The sequence below is a fragment of the Eutrema salsugineum genome, unplaced genomic scaffold, assembly GCF_000478725.1.
Source record: "Eutrema salsugineum unplaced genomic scaffold, Eutsalg1_0 scaffold_8, whole genome shotgun sequence".
NCBI classification, from domain to species: domain Eukaryota; kingdom Viridiplantae; phylum Streptophyta; class Magnoliopsida; order Brassicales; family Brassicaceae; genus Eutrema; species Eutrema salsugineum.
Window position 1 is genome coordinate 151,235 of NW_006256414.1, and position 18,595 is coordinate 169,829.

The 18,595-nt window shown below is 38.1% G+C and overlaps 7 protein-coding genes across 8 annotated transcripts; 4 read left to right on the forward strand and 3 right to left on the reverse strand.

Moving 5' to 3' along the window:
- Window positions 1-384: 384 nt before the first annotated feature.
- Window positions 385-2,310, reverse strand: LOC18010152 (26S proteasome non-ATPase regulatory subunit 8 homolog A). Its single transcript, XM_006391548.2, has 6 exons — window positions 2,133-2,310; window positions 1,787-1,865; window positions 1,338-1,440; window positions 970-1,233; window positions 753-864; window positions 385-660 (listed from the first exon to the last, which is right to left on the reverse strand). The coding sequence occupies exons 1-6, from the start codon at window positions 2,235-2,237 to the stop codon at window positions 520-522; spliced, it is 804 nt and encodes a 267-aa protein (XP_006391610.1). The 5' UTR covers window positions 2,238-2,310; the 3' UTR covers window positions 385-519.
- Window positions 2,311-2,445: 135 nt separating this feature from the next.
- LOC18010160 (30S ribosomal protein S6 alpha, chloroplastic) lies at window positions 2,446-4,009 on the forward strand. Its single transcript, XM_006391549.2, has 2 exons — window positions 2,446-2,907; window positions 3,505-4,009. Exons 1-2 carry the CDS (start codon window positions 2,521-2,523, stop codon window positions 3,745-3,747), a joined length of 630 nt encoding a protein of 209 aa, XP_006391611.1. The 5' UTR covers window positions 2,446-2,520; the 3' UTR covers window positions 3,748-4,009.
- Window positions 4,010-5,417: 1,408 nt separating this feature from the next.
- On the reverse strand, window positions 5,418-6,813 carry LOC18009490 (glutaredoxin domain-containing cysteine-rich protein CG12206). Its single transcript, XM_006391550.2, has one exon. It carries the CDS (start codon window positions 6,706-6,708, stop codon window positions 5,605-5,607), a length of 1,104 nt encoding a protein of 367 aa, XP_006391612.1. The 5' UTR covers window positions 6,709-6,813; the 3' UTR covers window positions 5,418-5,604.
- Window positions 6,814-7,012: 199 nt separating this feature from the next.
- On the reverse strand, window positions 7,013-7,638 carry LOC18010176 (mediator-associated protein 3). Its single transcript, XM_024148036.1, has one exon. It carries the CDS (start codon window positions 7,611-7,613, stop codon window positions 7,200-7,202), a length of 414 nt encoding a protein of 137 aa, XP_024003804.1. The 5' UTR covers window positions 7,614-7,638; the 3' UTR covers window positions 7,013-7,199.
- Window positions 7,639-8,370: 732 nt separating this feature from the next.
- LOC18009573 (calcineurin B-like protein 8) lies at window positions 8,371-11,181 on the forward strand. 2 transcript variants are annotated; one of them, XM_006391552.2, is made up of 9 exons: window positions 8,371-8,475; window positions 9,117-9,223; window positions 9,418-9,500; window positions 9,604-9,663; window positions 9,873-9,981; window positions 10,083-10,135; window positions 10,441-10,521; window positions 10,639-10,751; window positions 10,868-11,181. In XM_006391552.2, exons 2-9 carry the CDS (start codon window positions 9,133-9,135, stop codon window positions 10,920-10,922), a joined length of 645 nt encoding a protein of 214 aa, XP_006391614.1. In that variant the 5' UTR covers window positions 8,371-8,475; window positions 9,117-9,132; the 3' UTR covers window positions 10,923-11,181. The 2 variants fall into 2 exon arrangements, with proteins under 2 accessions (XP_006391614.1, XP_024016138.1); XM_024160370.1 differs by having other exon boundaries at window positions 8,377-8,729.
- Window positions 11,182-14,197: 3,016 nt separating this feature from the next.
- LOC18009504 (phosphatidylinositol 4-kinase gamma 2) lies at window positions 14,198-16,473 on the forward strand. The gene is made up of 2 exons (XM_006391553.2): window positions 14,198-15,843; window positions 15,932-16,473. The coding sequence occupies exons 1-2, from the start codon at window positions 14,590-14,592 to the stop codon at window positions 16,307-16,309; spliced, it is 1,632 nt and encodes a 543-aa protein (XP_006391615.1). The 5' UTR covers window positions 14,198-14,589; the 3' UTR covers window positions 16,310-16,473.
- Window positions 16,474-17,003: 530 nt separating this feature from the next.
- LOC18009505 (collagen alpha-3(IV) chain) lies at window positions 17,004-18,530 on the forward strand. The gene has a single exon (XM_006391554.2). The coding sequence runs from the start codon at window positions 17,217-17,219 to the stop codon at window positions 18,255-18,257; it is 1,041 nt and encodes a 346-aa protein (XP_006391616.1). The 5' UTR covers window positions 17,004-17,216; the 3' UTR covers window positions 18,258-18,530.
- Window positions 18,531-18,595: the final 65 nt, after the last annotated feature.

Sequence of the window (18,595 nt, forward strand, 5' to 3'; positions counted from 1 at the left end):
TGTCCCAAGTTGATGGTGTTTGGCAATGGAAAATCATTTGTCCTTGTCCCGAGTAAACTTGTCCCTTTCCTACCTTCTTAAACGTTCGGACTAGATTCAGTTTCGCTAAACAAAGCTACTCTACGTTAGAGGATTATAAATATCTCCTACTTTCCTATCCTAACCTGAACCAAACTGAACTAAATATTTCACCGCAAACCAGAACCGAAATTAACCTAACCGATATTTCAAATGCCCCAACTCTAGTTTTGAACACCTCAAAATCAGGGACATCATATTCAAAAGAAAAAGAAGAAAAAAAAATCAAACAAAGGAGGAGAAAGAAACTAAATGATAAAGGAGTGAGCACTGAACAACAGAACATAAGGTAAGAGCGAGAGTCTCGTTTGCTAAATCCAATCAACCGAATCACTTCTTTGAGAAATACTGAATCGCTCCAAATCAGTCATTACATGATAACAAAGTTTTATGGCCTTCCAGGAACAAAATGAAAGAGACGAGCAATGAGAAAAGTTGAACTTAAACGATACGCTCCAGCTCTCTGGCGTAGCTTAGAGTCTGGTTGATGAGTTGCAGAGATGGAATCTCTTTGCACGGTGCAGTTTCTTTGGCTTTCTGGAAAACAACAAACCCGTCCTTCACTTCCCACTCCGGGTGCTCCTTTAAGATTTGATCAAACCGTAAGTTTTTGTCAAGGGTTGATGAAAATAAAGAAGATACCAACACTTGGCACAAAATGTTCGTTGTATTACCTCTGTGACATAGGTGAAGAGTTCTTGATCAGAAGAGAACAGGAGCATCTGCCGGGCATCTCCGATAGATACATAGTCATAAGCTTTCTCGCTGCATCCAGCTATTTCGTCTCTGATAGTTCAGTGATAACATCAATAAGAAAAAGGTGAGAAAACAAGCGACAAGGCATGAAACTGAACTAATTCAGACAGAGAAGGACGGACTCATTGATGTTACCTTATGGTCTTTGCCAATAGGTCCATGAAATAGACGTAAGTTGCATCAGGTGCGGTCTGTCTAGCACTTAACACGCGGTTATAGGCACCTTCCATGAAGGACTGCTCAAGCTCTACTGCATGCTTGATGCAAGGATTATCCAGTGTAGCTGACGAGAGTAATTCGAGTTCGGTGTGGAATTCAGCAATCCTGTTTTGTACAAGCAGCCTCAGAAGGTTCAGACCCAGGATTAGATTCTCCTGTGGAGATGGCGGAAGACGATTCCTGATGCAGAGAAAAGGAAGGAATGTTAAAACAAAAGAAACATCGTATCCAAATGAAAAAGGATAGTGTCTACATAGACATTAGACAGTGGGTTCTTTCTTCACCTGGCATCTACATAGTACGGTTTCAACTGGAAGAAATCTCTCTCAAAAGCATCTTGATCCTCAGTTTTTACGCTTAGAACAACAGCATGCTCATAAATGTCCCCTAGAATTCCCAAAATCGTCAATTTTAAAGAAGCGGTTAGTCCATAAGACCAGAAATCTACTAATTGCTCAATCTAAATCATGTACGCTTCAGAAAGCAGACAAAAGCAGAGTTCTTAACGATTCAAGTAGACCTAGTAAACAGTAATCTACCAGTTCAAGTCGTTCAGAGTGACATATAGGGATACAGACAGTCTAAAGACGAGAAAAGCCTGACATAATCCCAAAGGTTTTCGTCACCCTTGAAATGTATAAACTAAGTCATGAGAAGGAACAATTGGGGAATACTCCATGTAATTGATGGCAAAGCAAGCTTATAAACTTAACAAGCAGTTACAGAAACTTACTTGCAATAGTCAGCTCCTGAACTGCATTTGGTGTATTCTCAAACAAGGGAGGAAGACTTGTGAATTTGGTCAGAAGAACCTGAAGAACATAGCAAAGAGCATCCACATCAGAAATTTGTTTGTTTGTATTCAATTTCAAATCTAAACCAATCCCCGACAGGTTCTACTCACGATAACAATCCCATACTTAGCTTGGCTAAAAGATCCTGAGCACATTGATAACCTAAATTCTCTCTTTAATTAACTAGAAGCCCTCATCGATATGAACCCTCGCGACATAAACCATCAATTTCCCCTAACTATACAAAGTGAGATCGAAACAAAGTAGGGTTCAAAGAAAAGAAACCTTAAGCTGAGACAACAGATCACTACAGCTATTGTAGTCCTTCCTCACAAAAGCCGCCTTGAATCTCTCGAACTGCTGCGAAACTTCTGTGAGCTGCGGATCCATAGCTTATGCTTTCTTTCTTCTCTCCTCCGGCGACGAGAACTGGCTTGGTCTCAAAGAAAAGCAAAGAGATATAGAGGAGGAAGACACAAACAGCAAAGAAGAGTCATTTACAAAACAGGCCGTTAACGGGCCGAGTCGATTTAAAAGCCCAATGATGCACGTTAGCATTCGACTAACGTGTACAGCATCATCATCATCATCATCTCTTATCCAAATTACCCCATCGCCTTAGCTTTCTCGAAGCTCCTGTGTTTACTTCTAATAAGCTCTCCATCTCTTAACAATGGCGGCGTCCTGTCTATCGAATTCTCCAATTTGCACTCACTCTCTGCCTAATATCTCATCGCAGCCACTCCTCTCTTTCTCTCATTCCCTCAGGCCATTCATTTCCAAGTCGAAACCTATTGCCTCGCTACAGCAGCAAAAGAGAGATAACTCTGGATTCGTGGTGAAATCTCAGGCTCTTGATTTCTCCGGTACTTTCTTTGAAGGTGGATTCGGGTCGGACGATGACCCGACATCTACTTCCGGGTCGGGCGTGTCAACCGCCCTCGAGGACAAACCGGAACCTCAGTGCCCACCTGGGCTTAGACAGTACGAAACAATGGCGGTCTTGAGACCAGACATGTCTGAAGATGAGCGGCTTGGTCTTACCCAGAAATACGAAGAGGTAATAAGTTCTGCAAGTTAGAAACTAATCGTTTACTCAATTAGAGACAGATAGAACGAGGTTTTTGGGATTCAACTACTGTTTGATCAGTAGAAACTAATCGTATACTCAATTTTTCAGAATCCAATGTGGAAACTTTCTTTCTTTGATAGTTTATAGGTAAGAAGGTGATTAAAAAGTTGCATCTTGTGTTTGTCTGTTTATGCACATTGATGACAAACCAAAGTCTTGTAGAAAACGGTTACATGTAGAGCTGAATGTACACAGTTAAACGTCTCTCTTTTCTTCTCGAATGCTTGTAATAATCTCAAGTAATAGGCTTAGCTTTCTAGGAACAATCTCATCCTTTTGTGTGCTGTGCAATTACTTTAACATTTTACTCAGTTTCTTGAAATGTCCAGACAGCATGATGCTCGAAACTAGCCAATACACAGTTCCCCATTCGTGTGATATATATATATATGTGGATTCTTTAGGCTATATAGAACATGATTAAGCAGATCACGGTTCTGAAATGTGTGTTGGTTTTGGTTACTGCATGGTGTAGACTTGGAAAGAGTTGATAATTCGCTGGTTTTTGTTTTTGTGTTTTGGCAGTTGCTTGTGGCAGGAGGTGGAATGTATGTGGAAGTTTTCAACAGAGGAGTGATTCCATTGGCTTACAGCATCAGAAAGAAGAACAAAGCCGGAGAAACTAACACTTACTTGGATGGAATCTACCTTCTCTTCACTTACTTCACCAAACCCGAATCAATAACTCCACTCGAAGCCGTTCTCACTGCGGATGACGACATTATCCGATCTTCTTCCTTCAAGATAAAGAAGAGGAAGTACAACTGAAGAGACCATCAACATTGTGTGTATGTGACAAGAGTTAGATTCTTTTTGTTGTCCAATGTTTCTTTCAAACAAAGGTAAATTTATCTTTATTCGGTTCATTGCTCTGTCAAGTTTTATGAATTTTTTAATTTTCTTTTGTGTGAATTGCTCTGTTTTCATGTGTTATAGAGTGTGAGAAACTCTAATGCAAAAATGCTGTAAGAACAAAGTCTTAAGCTCTAAATCGCCATACAAGTTTGGGATGCATGAGTGGTTTAGCAAACTCAACCCTTTTATTTGCTTATAAAAGTCCATCTAACTAAACCATCTCCGTATTGAAGTTATTCACTTTTATGTTCCATGAAATTGAGGTGCTTTCCAAATAAACACCTCTTGAGTGCCTCAGCATCAAATTTCAAAACATCTCCATATTGAATCAAAACCAAAAAGGATTAAAAGTTATTTACTTTTACGATCCATAAGTGTATACATGAAATTGAAGTGTTTTCCCTATAAACACCTCTTAAGCCTCCCATTTCAGCTCGATTCTGCACTCTCAAGTAACCTCCGACTGGGAGTCTTACCTCGAGTGGATTGGCGGAGAGGCACTATAGCTTGCTGCTGAGCGACCACTTGCACTGGCTGGACAACCTCGTGCTCCTCTTCGTTAATTTCCCTCATCCTCTTGCTCTTCTCCGTTCTCCTCATAATCTTGCTCTTCTTCGTTCTAAACCTCTTGCTTTTGTTGGTTCTCCTCAACCTCTTGCTCTTGTTGGTTCTCCTCAACAAAGAATAGTTAATTTCTTCAGAAGCAAGGAGGAACTAGAAAAAGCTATCACAGAGAATGGTGAGAACTTTCTGTCTTGTGTAGGTCTTGTGTAGGTCTTGTGCAAGTATGAATTGGTCGTTTTCTCTTATACGTCATCAAGGGGAAACAGTGGTTTGATGAAGTTAGTTAAAAAATTATGACATGGCCTCGTTTTGTATAAGTGCAGGTTTGTATGTGACAAGAGTTAAATTCTTTTTTTTTCCAATGTTTCTTTCGAACAAAAGTAAATCTATCTTTAATTTATTTGGTGCATTGCTTTGTCAAGTTCTATGAATTTTTATATTTTTCTTTTGTGTGAATTGCTCTGTTTATATAATCCATACACATGCCATCAAATATCAGCCACAAAACTAAAATGAGAGGGGGAAAGAGAAAAATCAGATGAACTGGATATTGCAAAGTTGTGGGGAGAGCCTTTAGAGTAGCTACCATTGTTGTTGTCCTCTTCAACACCAACTTCCATAGTTTGAAGATATTTTAACTTGTCCAAGAAATTCCACATTTGTTTCAGCTCTTTAAAACTTCATCTGTACCCTGAAATCTCTAGCAACTTCACTCGACAAACAGCATACTACTCCTTGTTCTTTATACAGATGTAAGCCACAAAAACCTACCTTTGTCCATACATTACATGACTACAAGGAAGAAATACTAAACACATACAAGAAAATAAACATATCTTAAACACACACAAAACTAAAAGGAAGAAATACTTATACATCAGCAAATACTAAAGGACGACATTCTCTGCACAAACTGGCTTTAATTTTTTCCTTAGATATCTTTGTGGCGTAGTCATTGAATAATACAATTTTTCATCTTTCATGATCACATTTCAGATGGAATTTCTTGATGAGAGGAAAATTGCTAAACAGAGCAAAAGTGTTTTGTGTCGTGTGCTTGTTTAAGATCCTAGCCTAGTCTTAAATCATTTTAAACTTTCCACTATAAGAAATAACCGATCAAGCATGTCACATACAAATATATTAGAATCCCCCTCGTACGTGTGTCCATCCAATTCTTATATATATATATATATATAATCCTTTTTAACTAACAAAACAAACAGGACAGCGAATCAAACCATTCTCATTACACTTGACACACTTGTCCCACACTTCCCCTTTGGCCGCCGCCGCAACGACCTTACAGCTACCGCCGCACTCCAAACAAGGCAACCACCTTGCTCCTCCACACCCTTCACACGTGTGCCTCCCTTCCTCCCCTACTCTCTCCACACGTGCCCACCTCAACACTCTCCCTAACTTTCCGTTCTCGTTCATCGCCGCCACTTCCGCCGCTCCTCCCACGTACCTCCCTTTCACGAACACTCTCGGCGGCGCCACCGTCTCCTCGTCTCGGAGAAGCTCCTTGAGCTCGCTCAGCACTCCGGCGTCTAGAGCCACGTCCCTCTCGTCCACCACCACTCCCTGCTGCTCCATGATCGCTCTCACACGCATGCAATCCTCGTACGTGCGACGCACTCCTTGCAACGACGTCGTGTACACCACCAATCCTTCTCCTCCTCCTCCGGGAGGACACTTCTCCGGAAACTCCCTGAGTGGGTCCCAGTTCATCACCGGTTTCTTGTTCCCTTCTTTCTCCCTCCGTTCTCTGTCTCTCACCACGAATATGTTCTCCTTCACCGACCGAGACCCCGAGTACGACGACTCGCTCCGAGCTGACTCTGTCCGAGCGAACTCTGTTCTTAACTCGGACATGGACTCTGTTTTCTTTAGCTTGACCGTCGTCGTCGTCGTCGTCGGGTTTTGCGCGGCGATGACTTTTCTCGCCCTCGATGATTCTAGCTCGTCTAGTGTGTGGAACGATGCGCTCTTCCGCGGAAGCCGTCGTGGAGGAGTCGCCGGAGGTTTCACGGAGTCCACTTCCGGCGGCGGTTTAACGGCGGATGGTTTAAGGTGGGTTTCTAGAGATTTGCTGACCTCATCCCATGTTTTAGGAGCGTCATCATCACCATCCTCGACTGTGAATTGTACGGCGGCGCGTGCTGGTTTCTCATCGTCTTCTTGTTCGAGTTTTAGCCATGGTTCTTCGATGGCGTTGATATCAAACACCGCGAAACTTGACGGCGGTGGTTTGTAAACGTCGGCGACGACGTTGGCTTTCACTTGCTTGGAGGAAGCACAACCCATTTCAATACTTTTAATTTTCTTGGAATGTATTTGTGTTTGTTATATGATGAAAACAAGAAAATGATGGCTAGCATTTTGTGTGGTGTTAGACGTTTCTCTTATCTAAAATATTCCTGCATCAATTTGTATTCCAGTATTATATATATATATTGTGGGTTTATTTGAGTCCATGAATATGTGAATATTTCTACTAACCATGTGGTTACAGCGTAATCTACGTGGCGAGTCCATCACAATCTTGTCAATTCAATCTTCCAATTGTCTCTACTAAATGCTAATAATGTCAAAATCTCGACCAAGAAAGGAATGCAAATGTCATAATCATTAATTTGAAGCATTTTTTTTTGAGATAAGCTTTTGATAGATGTTAAAGCAGATTCCATTCAATTTGGTCACACTTGACTTGAGAGTTTCATCATCATCGTTGAAATCAAACAGACTCACCGGGAAATTACAGAACGAAATCCATAGATGAGCTTGATAAATTTGATCTAAGCAGCCGAATCTTCCTTGTCCGTCTTCTTCTTCTTCTTCTTTATTTTCTTGGACGAAACCTCGCTTACTCCTTGGACGTCTTGTACAATCTGAGTATGGTGCTTTCCCATCTCACTCTCGATCGTGGATACAGCCTTCTCGATGAAACTCTCGACGGCTTCCCTCACGATGAGCTTGTACGGATCTTGCGAAAGATCGAGATCCAACTCAGATGAAGCTTCTTCTCGCGCCTTAACCTCTGTTATCTGATACAAACTCGACCTTTCCAAGAGCTTCTTCACCGTTTCCTTTATCTTCTTCTTCAGATCCTTATCGATCACCACTTCTCTTGCTTCTTCCTCCATTGCTTTGATTTGAGCTTCGGAGACGGCACTTGAGGGTTTTCTGGAGTCCCATCTTAAAGTCCTCATCTTGATTACAGAGAGAATTCTAAAACCCTCTCTGACCAATAATTAAATGGGCCGCAAAATGTTTTAGATGGGCCTAAAAATGTTCAAGCCTAAACTATTCTTCTCTTTTCTTTTTTTTTTGGGTTAGGAGGAGGAATTTTTTTTTTTGTCGTCCACTATATTAAAGCCCAAAAACAAAATACATGATGATTCAAAGCCCAAAACCAGTACAATTTCAAACCCAACTATAACCCGTTACAAAAGGGATAACGTTTGCTAAATTAAAAACACGTGTGTCACACGTGGCAGTTTTGGGCGAAGAGTAGGTTGACGGTGAGAAGATGCCGCCGACAGCTTTGACGATACAGAGCTTCGCCAGAAAACCTGAGATCCGATGAACGCAAACCTCTGAAGTTGAGAAACTCCATCAGATCTAATCTAGAAGGAGGAATTCAAACCTAAACAATATAAAAATAGCCATATACTTTACTGTAAATATACTAAGGAGAATTTGTGAAAATAAAATATACAGTAAGAAAAAAATTGAGCTATCTAAAGAATATCCCTTTTATATATGTACCCTACCACTTTAAAGTACTTCACATTAACTCAATTTTATTTATTAACAATTTTTCATTATGGGCCAAATAAAAACCGTAGAGGCACACCTTTTTTTCATTTTAAAATGATTCTTGAATTTTAATGTAGTATTAAAAAAATACTAACAACTCAATCTTAAAAAAACAATAACCTTTTGTTTCCGTCCAATCACAGAAGCACTCCATCGTCATTGTAATGCACACAAAAAAAAAACCAGAAAGTCTTCTCCAACACCGAATTTAAATCCAACCAATAGGAATTGAAGACAAGAAAGATCATCCAGGTATCACTTTTCATGATCTCTTTTAGCAAATATCGAATCTTTCTTCTGATTATTTGAGGTTTTTTCTTTACATAAACAGAGATCTCTACAATATATATGGGTTTCAAATTTCGTTTGATTGCTTTACCAAAAAAAAAAAAAAAATTCGATTGATTGTCTTGGTAAAAAGATTTGATTTTGTAGGCCTGTTTTTTCATTATAATTTGTGTGTGTTTCGTTTGGTTCTTGGGGGGTCTTACGTGATCATATCAAAGGTGAATGGTTTTTCTTTTTTTTTCTGTGAAAACCTCAAAAGTTTAATTGGGTTGACTATTTTTAGTTTCAAGTCTGTTTCTATGTTCTTGATTTATTGTCATGATTTAAACTTGTAATCACAAAATGGCAGATCATAAGCTCAAGGCCAGATTCATTAGTGTCTGTTGTAAATTTTGTTAATCCAATTTTCATTTATGGTTTGCTGTTTAATTATTATTATATAATTAATCCTAAAAATCATATATATGGATCACTGATAGATTATAAAATATGAATCATAAGCACTTTTTTGTTATTTTAGCAGCACCATAATTCATTTATTTTACAGTTGGATTAAGTTGTTGATATATCGAAAGTAATTAATAAAATATAATCAAAATTTGAAGGTAAAATTTTTGAAAAATGTTGGCTTTCGTGAAATGCTTCTCGTTGAAGCGAACAAAGCATCCTCCTGGATATGAGGACCCTCATGTTCTTGCATCCGAAACTCCATGTAAGTCAAACAAAAAAAACGACATATTCTAGATTGAATAACTAAAATTAAATAGTTAGGAAGAAGAAGATTTAATAGACGACACATGTACACATCTATAACCAATATGAGCTGTAATATATCTACATGCATGTTATGAAGCTATGTATATATATAGAGAATAGAGGTTATATATACAGTCGATCTATATGCAGTTACTGTGAATGAGATAGAGGCTTTACACAATTTATTCAAGAAGCTAAGTACATCCATTATCGACGATGGTCTTATCCATAAGGTACCATTTATTTATGTAATGGGTTATTTTTTCATTCTTAAAACTCGCATCAATTCATTTTGGAATTTAATATGCATCTTCATGACCTTATATATACGAGCAGGAAGAGTTTCTTCTGGCTTTGTTCAGAAAAAGCAGTATGCAAAATCTATTTGCGGACAGGGTTAGTAACTCTATTTCCATGATCCATACTCATAAAACAAATGTTACATCAATAACTATATGTTTCGTTTTATCATACAAAAAAAATGGTCGTTTATGATTTATAATATATATCATACCAAGAAAATGATGAATTTTGCTAGAAGCACTTACTTAGCTGTTGAAGGAATAATATAGTTTAAGGTATTAATTAGAAATAAACTGTTGCAGGTCTTTTATATGTTTGATAGGAAACGCAACGGTGTGATTGAGTTTGGTGAATTTGTTCGTTCACTTAGCATCTTCCATCCACACACTCCGGAACATGAAAAGTCCTCATGTACGTATCTATATGCATGAGGATCATGAACATATATTATACGCTATATTTTGGTATTTGAGGGATTAGCTAAACCGTTTCATAATGTTGTAAAATGGCAGTTATGTTCAAGCTTTATGACCTCCATGGAACTGGCTTCATCCAAGCTGATGAGGTACTGATAAAATGATTTAGAGATCTACTCGTACTACGGAAACTTAAAGAAACAAAAATTGGAAATGGTCTGCCGTTAAATTTTTCCATGTTCGAATTGCAAAGTTGATGAATATAGATAAAAAAAACTTTGCAGAATAGCAAAATAATTTTTTTATTCTAGGTATTTATATTAAATTTGAGACCAATATATATATATATATATGTGTGTGTAATCTCTTGTTTTGTTTTTGGTTACAACTTACAAGTATGAGTGTATAGTAGATGCATTTTTTTTATGTGTAATATTGTTTGGTGGAAATTTAGTTGAAGAAGATGGTGGGCGCACTACTTAGTGAAACAGACTTAGAACTCTCCGAAGAATCAATTAAAGCCATCGTCGAACAGGTCCTGATTACATGCTTTCTTTTCGACTTATGTGTTAATTTGATTAATTATAACAGACATATTTCTATTTCATATCTCATGTTAAATTCACTAATCAAGTTTTGGTTTAACTAACAGACGATGATTGAGGTTGATACGAATAAAGATGGCAAAATTGATGAAGAAGAGTGGAAAGAGCTCGTCGCTAAAAATCCTTCAATCCTCAAAAACATGACTTTACCTTACCTCAAGTAATACCACGTTTTATTTGGGAAAGTAACAATGATTCTTTTTGAGTTCGACCATGATTATTATTAATTAAGTACTAAGTGATCATGATTAATTATTTAAGTATACTGATTTGCAGGGAAGTGACTTTAGCATTTCCAAGTTTCGTTCTTGATTCCGAAGTAGACGACTGACTAGAAGAAATAAAATACACTTTGAATGTGCCTGCAGAGTTTCTCCGGATTTATTCTTTCGAGATTAATTTTGATCTTTCTTCTCTATTAATTCGGAAACCGAACCTGTCTATCAACACCAGTCCGGCAATATCTGGTACAAAAAGTTCAAAATGATTTGCATTCTTTCCCTGTACAAGTTTCACGTTCATTTTTACCACTGTTGACATTTTTATTTTTAACGCAACTTTACAATGAAAGTATGAAACACAGAAAATATATTGAGTTTTCTTTGATAAATTACTAAAGATTTTTTTTGTTTTCTTTGATAAGGAAAATTACTAAAGATTTAAGTTATATAATCCGAGTAAACCATTTTAAAACCTGATCGTAATAAAATGCAGCCGATGGTATTGTAATGTAATACAACGGTTCAATAACGGTAACTGGGTGAACAACGGCTATAGGTGGAACACTGCACCAGCGTCGGCCCCACACGTGTGTTGAAGTAATCGTTGTACGTAGGGTTGGAATTATTATCCGGTATCCGCTATCCGATTCGGTATCCGGTCCTATCCGATCCGTAAAAACCGGATATCCGTATAGTTCGGATCCGGATCCGGATAGTGAAACTAAGTATTCGGTTATTTCAGATACGGATCCGGATAATATAAAATTTTGAAATCGGATATCCGTTATCCGTTATCCGTTATATGTTTATTAAGATTTTGAAAATTTTGAAATCTTTGTATATGCATTCAATTTTTTGTTTTAATTATGTTCGAAAATTGTTTTCGGTTTAACTTTTTTACACATGATTGAAATTTATATTGCATGATAATTTTCTATTTTAGATTGTGAGAAAAAACATGAAAATGGATAACACAAGGATATGACGATAAATTAACTTCTCTATAACTATTTTCTCTTTTGCTATGTAAACTTTTAAACTTTGTGCTATTTGAATGCTATTTGAAATCTTGAATGCTTTTTTATTTTTGGTATTTGTAAATTTTGCTATAATGATATATTTTATAATGATATATTTTAATTATATATGTTATATCATTATAATTTTTAAAATTGAAGATTTTTTTTTAAATCAACGAAACCGGATATCCGATCGGATATCCGTAAATATTCAGTTCAAACCGGATATTCGGTCTCCGGATATCCGAAGTTTTCGGATCCGAATCCGGATAGTAAAATTGATTATCCGTCGAATTCGGAGTCGGATCCGGATATCTTGAAAAATCCAGATATCTGGCTCTGTTCCAGCCCTATGGCCATTGTGTTTTAAATTAGTTTTAACTCTTTTTTTTTTCTCTAGAGTTTTTTACTTTTTGTTCATGTACCATTAACCATAATCGTGACAACAATAAATCTATATTTACAAAATAATTTAAATATATTTGTAAGGTTATATTACTTTACTGTCAGATTAAAGCCACCGGCCATATTGGACGTATTTAACAACTCAGTTCTAATATTTGTTTGTTTTTATTAAATAGCATATCTGACCTCTTTTTTTGTTTCCTTTTTTTTCTGAGTATGTGGATGTAATTAATGTGAATAGAAAGGAAAAATTAAGGTGTTTGGTTTGTTTTTTTTTTTTGGTAAAAAGGTGTTTGGTTTGTTTACGGTAGGCAAATAAAAGAAAATTAAGGTAAGGTTAGAGGCATCAGTGCAAAGGTTTATAAGGACTTAAGGTAAACTTAAAAATTGGAGCTTTTTTCGTTAAAAAAAAAATAGAAATTTTTAACAAAAAAATATAATATAATTTAAAATCATATAAAATATTCAAAAATAAAATCTTAATCTAAAAAAACTAATTAAAACATAATTTTTCTTCTTTCTTTTTCAATAAACTCTTTCACCAAACTCTTATAATCGAAGTCCCTAACTAGTTCTCTTTCTATAGATATGATAGCTAGGCCATTCAATTTTAAATCTATTTCTTTTTTTTCTCGTTTTATAAATAAAAATAAAAAAACATCTTATTAAAAAAAAACTCATACCAACTTTAAACCACTTAACCACCTTTTAAGAAAATAGGGATCCTAAAAAATTTACATATATTGGGGGCTTGAGGCGAAAGCCTTTTTCACTACATGGTAAACACGACTCTGTGCATGAACTGGTCATCGGATCTATTCGAAAGAAACGTCGAATCTTTAGTGTTTCATGTTATTATGTCATGACACACTTTCCTTTGGACCTTCCTTCGTGGTGGTACACTTCAAAAGAAACATTCTCATTACAAAAACTGTTATATTATATACTAAATAAATATATATATATATATATATCGTTGTCATCCGGATGATATTTTCAATACACAAGTTTTTAAAATATATATTTAGTTATTAGTGTATTAAAATAAGTCAAAGCAATTTTCAAAGAACCTTGTTATGAGTTACACAGGGATATGATTCTACGAACCTGCGCAATTCATTATTATTCATAATGTATTGATATTCATAATGTATATATATATATTAATCATACTGTCTATATTCTTTATTAAAATATGTGTAATGATATTTTAAGCTTTTGAGATATGATTTTCTTTTTTTGTTGTATGGAAAGAGGACCCAATCCCACCCATCCATGATTCATGTGCAACGGCAATAATCTCGGTTTACGATCTGTTCTAAGTTTCCCAAAAGTTAATTGTTCTAATAATTAGGTTCGTTTAATCTCTACATTTCTCTAAATAAATAAATAACTTATTTCTTTAATTAATGTTTAGTTATTCTTACAAGCGAATCACACGTTGCATGATTTCATTGCACGAATGACTCACAACGGCAAAGCCAAAAGACACGTTCTTGTTTCCGTTAGTTGGATGACGGTAAGGACTTACTCCGTAAGGGATAGCTAATTAAATAGAATTTTAATTTTATAAATAAATAATTTTCCATTTGTTAGTGAGGTAAATGTAAATGCCTAAATGGCATATTTTTTGATGATCTGCTTTTGACGTGCTTTTCCCCTGCGGGGTTGAAATCGGTTTATTTTAATGAATGAAAAAAAAAAAAAAACAAAACTCCACGTATATTATTAGAAAAGAAAAAAAAAAACATATAGCCACAATTTGCGCGGAAACTAAGTTTTAAAATAAAGGTCATATGATTCGAAGGGTAAATTATCTAGTTACTATTTATAAACCCTCCGTTTATTTGGAACAAACGGTCGTCGATGAAAGACTAACGGCGTTAATATACAAAATCCCGAAAAGACTAAGAAGCGCGTCTATTTAAAGTAAGAGCTGCTTCTAACAAAAAAATCTTCCCCTTTGTTTAGCGATTTTTATTTGGTAGATCATCATCATCTTCATTTCAGAGAAAATCAATCGCCGATCTTTGCACAAATTCTGGTCTAGAGGTTTATCGATTCTCAATTTCCCGATCTTCGTTCTCTTCTTTGTTAATTCATTTCGGGAATTTTTAGGTTCAATCGATGACGCTTAAGATGGATTTCTTTTAGGTTTCTTCGTTGTTGTTTAAGTCTCTTTTAGGTTTTGAGAGAGTGTTGTTTTAGTTGGTGTTGGTGTTTAGGGTTTGGATCTTCCGATCGATTTCATGGAGGGGTGTCTCTTGTTGATGCCCGTACAAGAAAGATCTATGTTGTTCGTTTGTTTAGATTGGAATTAGAGCTAGGTTTGTTTTTGTTTTTTCTCTAGGAAATGTCTGTTGCTGATGTTGCATTGAGCCCGATTCATAGAGGATCAGGGTTTGCTTTCGGTCACGAACAATCGCACTACTCCGTCGAATCGGTTCTGGTGTTCCTAAGTGTTTCTGGTTCTACGATGCCTATGCTCATCTTGGAGTCTGATTCCATAGCTGAAGTGAAACTTAGGATCCAGACGTGTAATGGTTTTAGGGTAAGAAGACAGAAACTGGTTTTCAGTGGTCGAGAGCTCGCAAGGAACGCCTCACGTGTCAAGGACTATGGCGTGACCGGTGGTAGTGTGTTGCATCTGCTGCTTAAGCTCTATGACCCGTTGCTTGTCACCGTCATAACCACTTGCGGTAAAATCTTCGAGTTTCATGTGGATCGACGCAGAGATGTTGGGTATCTCAAAAAACGCATCTCCAAAGAAGGGAAAGATTTTCCTGATGTTGATGATCAAGAGATCTTGTATAAAGGGGAGAAGCTTGAAGACAACAGGATCATAGATGGGATTTGCAAAGATGGAAACTCTGTGATCCGTTTACTGGTTAAGAAATCGGTGAAGGAAGCTTCGGTGAAAAGAGAAGACGATGCTGCTTCTGGCAAAGACTTCTTGTTAGAACCTGTTGTTCTCAATCCCGCTCTGAAGCTACCCAAGGTTCTCGAGGATATGATTGACCAAACGGTGGACGGTTTAAACAAAGGCAATCCACCGGTGAGATCAGCTGAAGGAACGGGAGGGACATACTTGATGCAAGATTCTTCAGGCCTCAACTATGTGTCTGTCTTCAAGCCCATGGATGAGGAACCAAAGGCTGTGAACAATCCTCAGCAGCTTCCTGTGTCATCAGACGGTCAGGGATTGAAGAGAGGAACTAGAGTAGGAGAAGGAGCAACCAGAGAAGTCGCAGCTTACTTGTTAGATCATCCTAAAACCGGACCGAGATCATTGTCGAGAGAAGTTATGGGCTTTGCTGGTGTGCCACCAACCGCTATGGTCAGAAGCTTTCACAAAGCGTATAATTACACAAAGGGAGTTGCAAAAGATGCAAAAGTTGGTTCTTTGCAAATGTTCATGAAGAACAACGGAAGCTGCGAAGACATTGGCCCTGGAGCTTTTCCTGTGGAAGAAGTGCATAAGATCAGCGTCTTTGACATTAGAATGGCAAACGCAGATCGACATGCCGGAAACATATTAACCGGGAAAGGCGAAGACGGCAAAACCATTCTAATCCCCATCGATCATGGCTATTGCTTGCCGGAAAATGTAAGTGATCTCTATAATTCGTTCCATATTTGATGACCTTCCAAATATTTTAGAACTGAGACTAAAAGTTATCGAAATGGGTATGCAGTTTGAAGATTGCACATTCGAGTGGCTATACTGGCCGCAAGCAAAAGTCCCGTTTTCTTCGGACATTCTCAACTACATAAAGTCGCTAGACTCTGAACAAGACATTGCGCTTCTGCAACTCAACGGTTGGGATGTTCCTGAAGCTGTCTCACGCACGTTACGTATCTCCACGATGCTTCTGAAGAAAGGCGTTGAGAGGAACCTAACGCCGTATCAAATTGGAAGCATAATGTGCAGAGAAACAGTGAACAAGGACTCTGCCATTGAAGAGATAGTGAGAGAAGCTCAGAACTCGGTGTTACCTGCGTCGAGCGAGGCTACGTTTCTTGAAGCTGTCTCTATGGCCATGGATCGTCGTCTGGACGAGCTAACTAAGTAAACAATCTAAGTACATAATAAAAAAGTTTGGTTTTCCTGTGTGTATGTTAATGGTTGAAAAAACGTTGATAGGCTCTTCTTGGATAATTTTTTTCTTCCATGAAAGAAGCCTTAAGCTTTTGTGTTCTTTTTCTTCTGTAATGAATAAAACGTTGTCGGGTTTTAGGATTTGTTGCTCGTTAAGGATATAACACATCAGCTCACACCGGCAAACCAAATCAAAAATCAAAAAAGGATTTATTTTTGATATCAGAGTCAAAACCGTGTCGAAAAAGGAAAAACGTCAATGCAAATGCAACTCTAATTAGTAGTGGGTTTGTTTTCTATGGGCCTGGACGAAAGTGGGGGACATAAATTCACTAGTATTAGGGCTATTTCTGTCATTCTCTTCTTCTAGTGATATTTTAATTTTTTGCAAGTTGGATCCAACCAAAGTAACATAATTTTCACATTCAGCAATTTGGCAGTGTGCTGCTAAATTTGTATTTCCCTTAAATTAGGTATTCAATTTTTAAACATTCGAATAAAAGAGCAAATCTCTCTGAAAATGATGAACTCTAGTCAGTCTCTCACCCACTAAATGTGGAAATATACACACACACACACAGATTCATGTGACTTTGGAATCTTATAATATCTAATACCGTAAACAAAACAAAAAACATTCTTGACTAATGCAATGAGGAGCCGGTCATGAAATGAAAATATTGTTTGTGAAAGAAGGCTTTCGGCTATAATGTTGTGTCTTTTGTTTTGTTTTTTGTCCTTTAAAGGCATAATAAAAAAGTTCATCGCTTTTGGTTTTCACACTGATAAGTTTAATAATAACAATCCCACTCTACTCTCTCTGTGTCTCACTATCACTCTTTTGCTTCAACGCTATCTGCGGCTCCAAACACTCTCCGGCAATGGCCAAGCCTCACGGTGGTGGTCGTCGCCGCCCTTCAAACCGTACCAATCTAGCTTCTTGCGCCGTCGCCACCGTCTTCTTGCTCTTCTTACTCGCCGTCCTCCTTATCGTTTACTTCACCGTCTTCAAACCAAAAGACCCCAAGATCTCCGTTAACGCCGTCCAACTCCCGTCATTCGCCGTCTCCAACAACACCGCTAACTTCACCTTCTCTCAGTACGTCGCCGTTAGAAACCCCAACCGCGCCGTTTTCTCTCATTACGACAGCTCCATTCAGCTCCTCTATTCGGGTAACCAAGTCGGTTTCATGTTTATACCCGCCGGTAAAATTGACTCCGGAAGGACTCAATACATGGCCGCCACTTTCACCGTCCAATCTTTCCCCATTTCCCCTCCTCCTCCCTCCTCCGCCTTAGCCACCGTCTCCGCCGCCGTGATTCCAGATTCTCCGGCGATGCCTGGTCCTCCAGATTTCACCGTAACTCCGGGCTCTCCGAAAATACCAGATTCGCCGGATTTTCCAGGAGATCCAGAAACGCCGGATTTTCCTGGGAACCCGGGAACGCCGAGTTTTCCAAGAAATCCAGGTTCTCCAGATTTTCCCGGAAACTCGGGATCACCGATTTTGCCGAGAAACCCAGGTTCGCCGGAATTTTCAGGAAACGGAAATCCTCCGAGAATTCCAGGCTCTCCGGTTTTTCAAGGGAACCCTGGGTCGCGAAGTATGGGTCCACCGGGTTTTCCAGGAATCGGAGCTCCACCGGGTTTTCCAGGGACCGGAGCTCCACCGGGTTTTCCAGGGACCGGAGCCCCGCCGGGATTCAGCGGAGGGACGGGGCCAACACTCGGGGATGGATATGCAAATCCGGGTTTCGGGTATGCAAGTCGGGTCGGGCCAACGATGGAGATAGAGTCGAAGATGGAGTTAGTGGGTCGGGTCAAAGTGTTGCATGTGTTTACGCATCACGTGGTTGCTAAATCGGATTGTCGGGTCACCGTCTCTATAACCGATGGTTCCGTCTTGGGCTTCCATTGCTAATTTCCCCCTATTATTATTTTTCTCTTCTCCATTAGTTTTCATCCTTTTTTCACTAATTTTGTTTTTAGCTCGTTTTAAGTTTGAGGAAATTAATTAGAAAATGTAAAAATTTATCGTTTCCCCTAAGCATGTTCATAATTGCCTTTTACTGTGTTTGATTATTTTGAACCAAAAAAGAGAGAGGCATGTTCCTTGAAATGAGCCCAAAAAGCATGAGAATATGGATGAACTTTTTCTTTTCTTTTTTTCCTTGTTAATGTTTGGAGTGGGGGATATCCGGATATGGGAGGTTTCTCACGTAAAATTGAAGATCTGTATTCCATTTCCAAAATGTATAT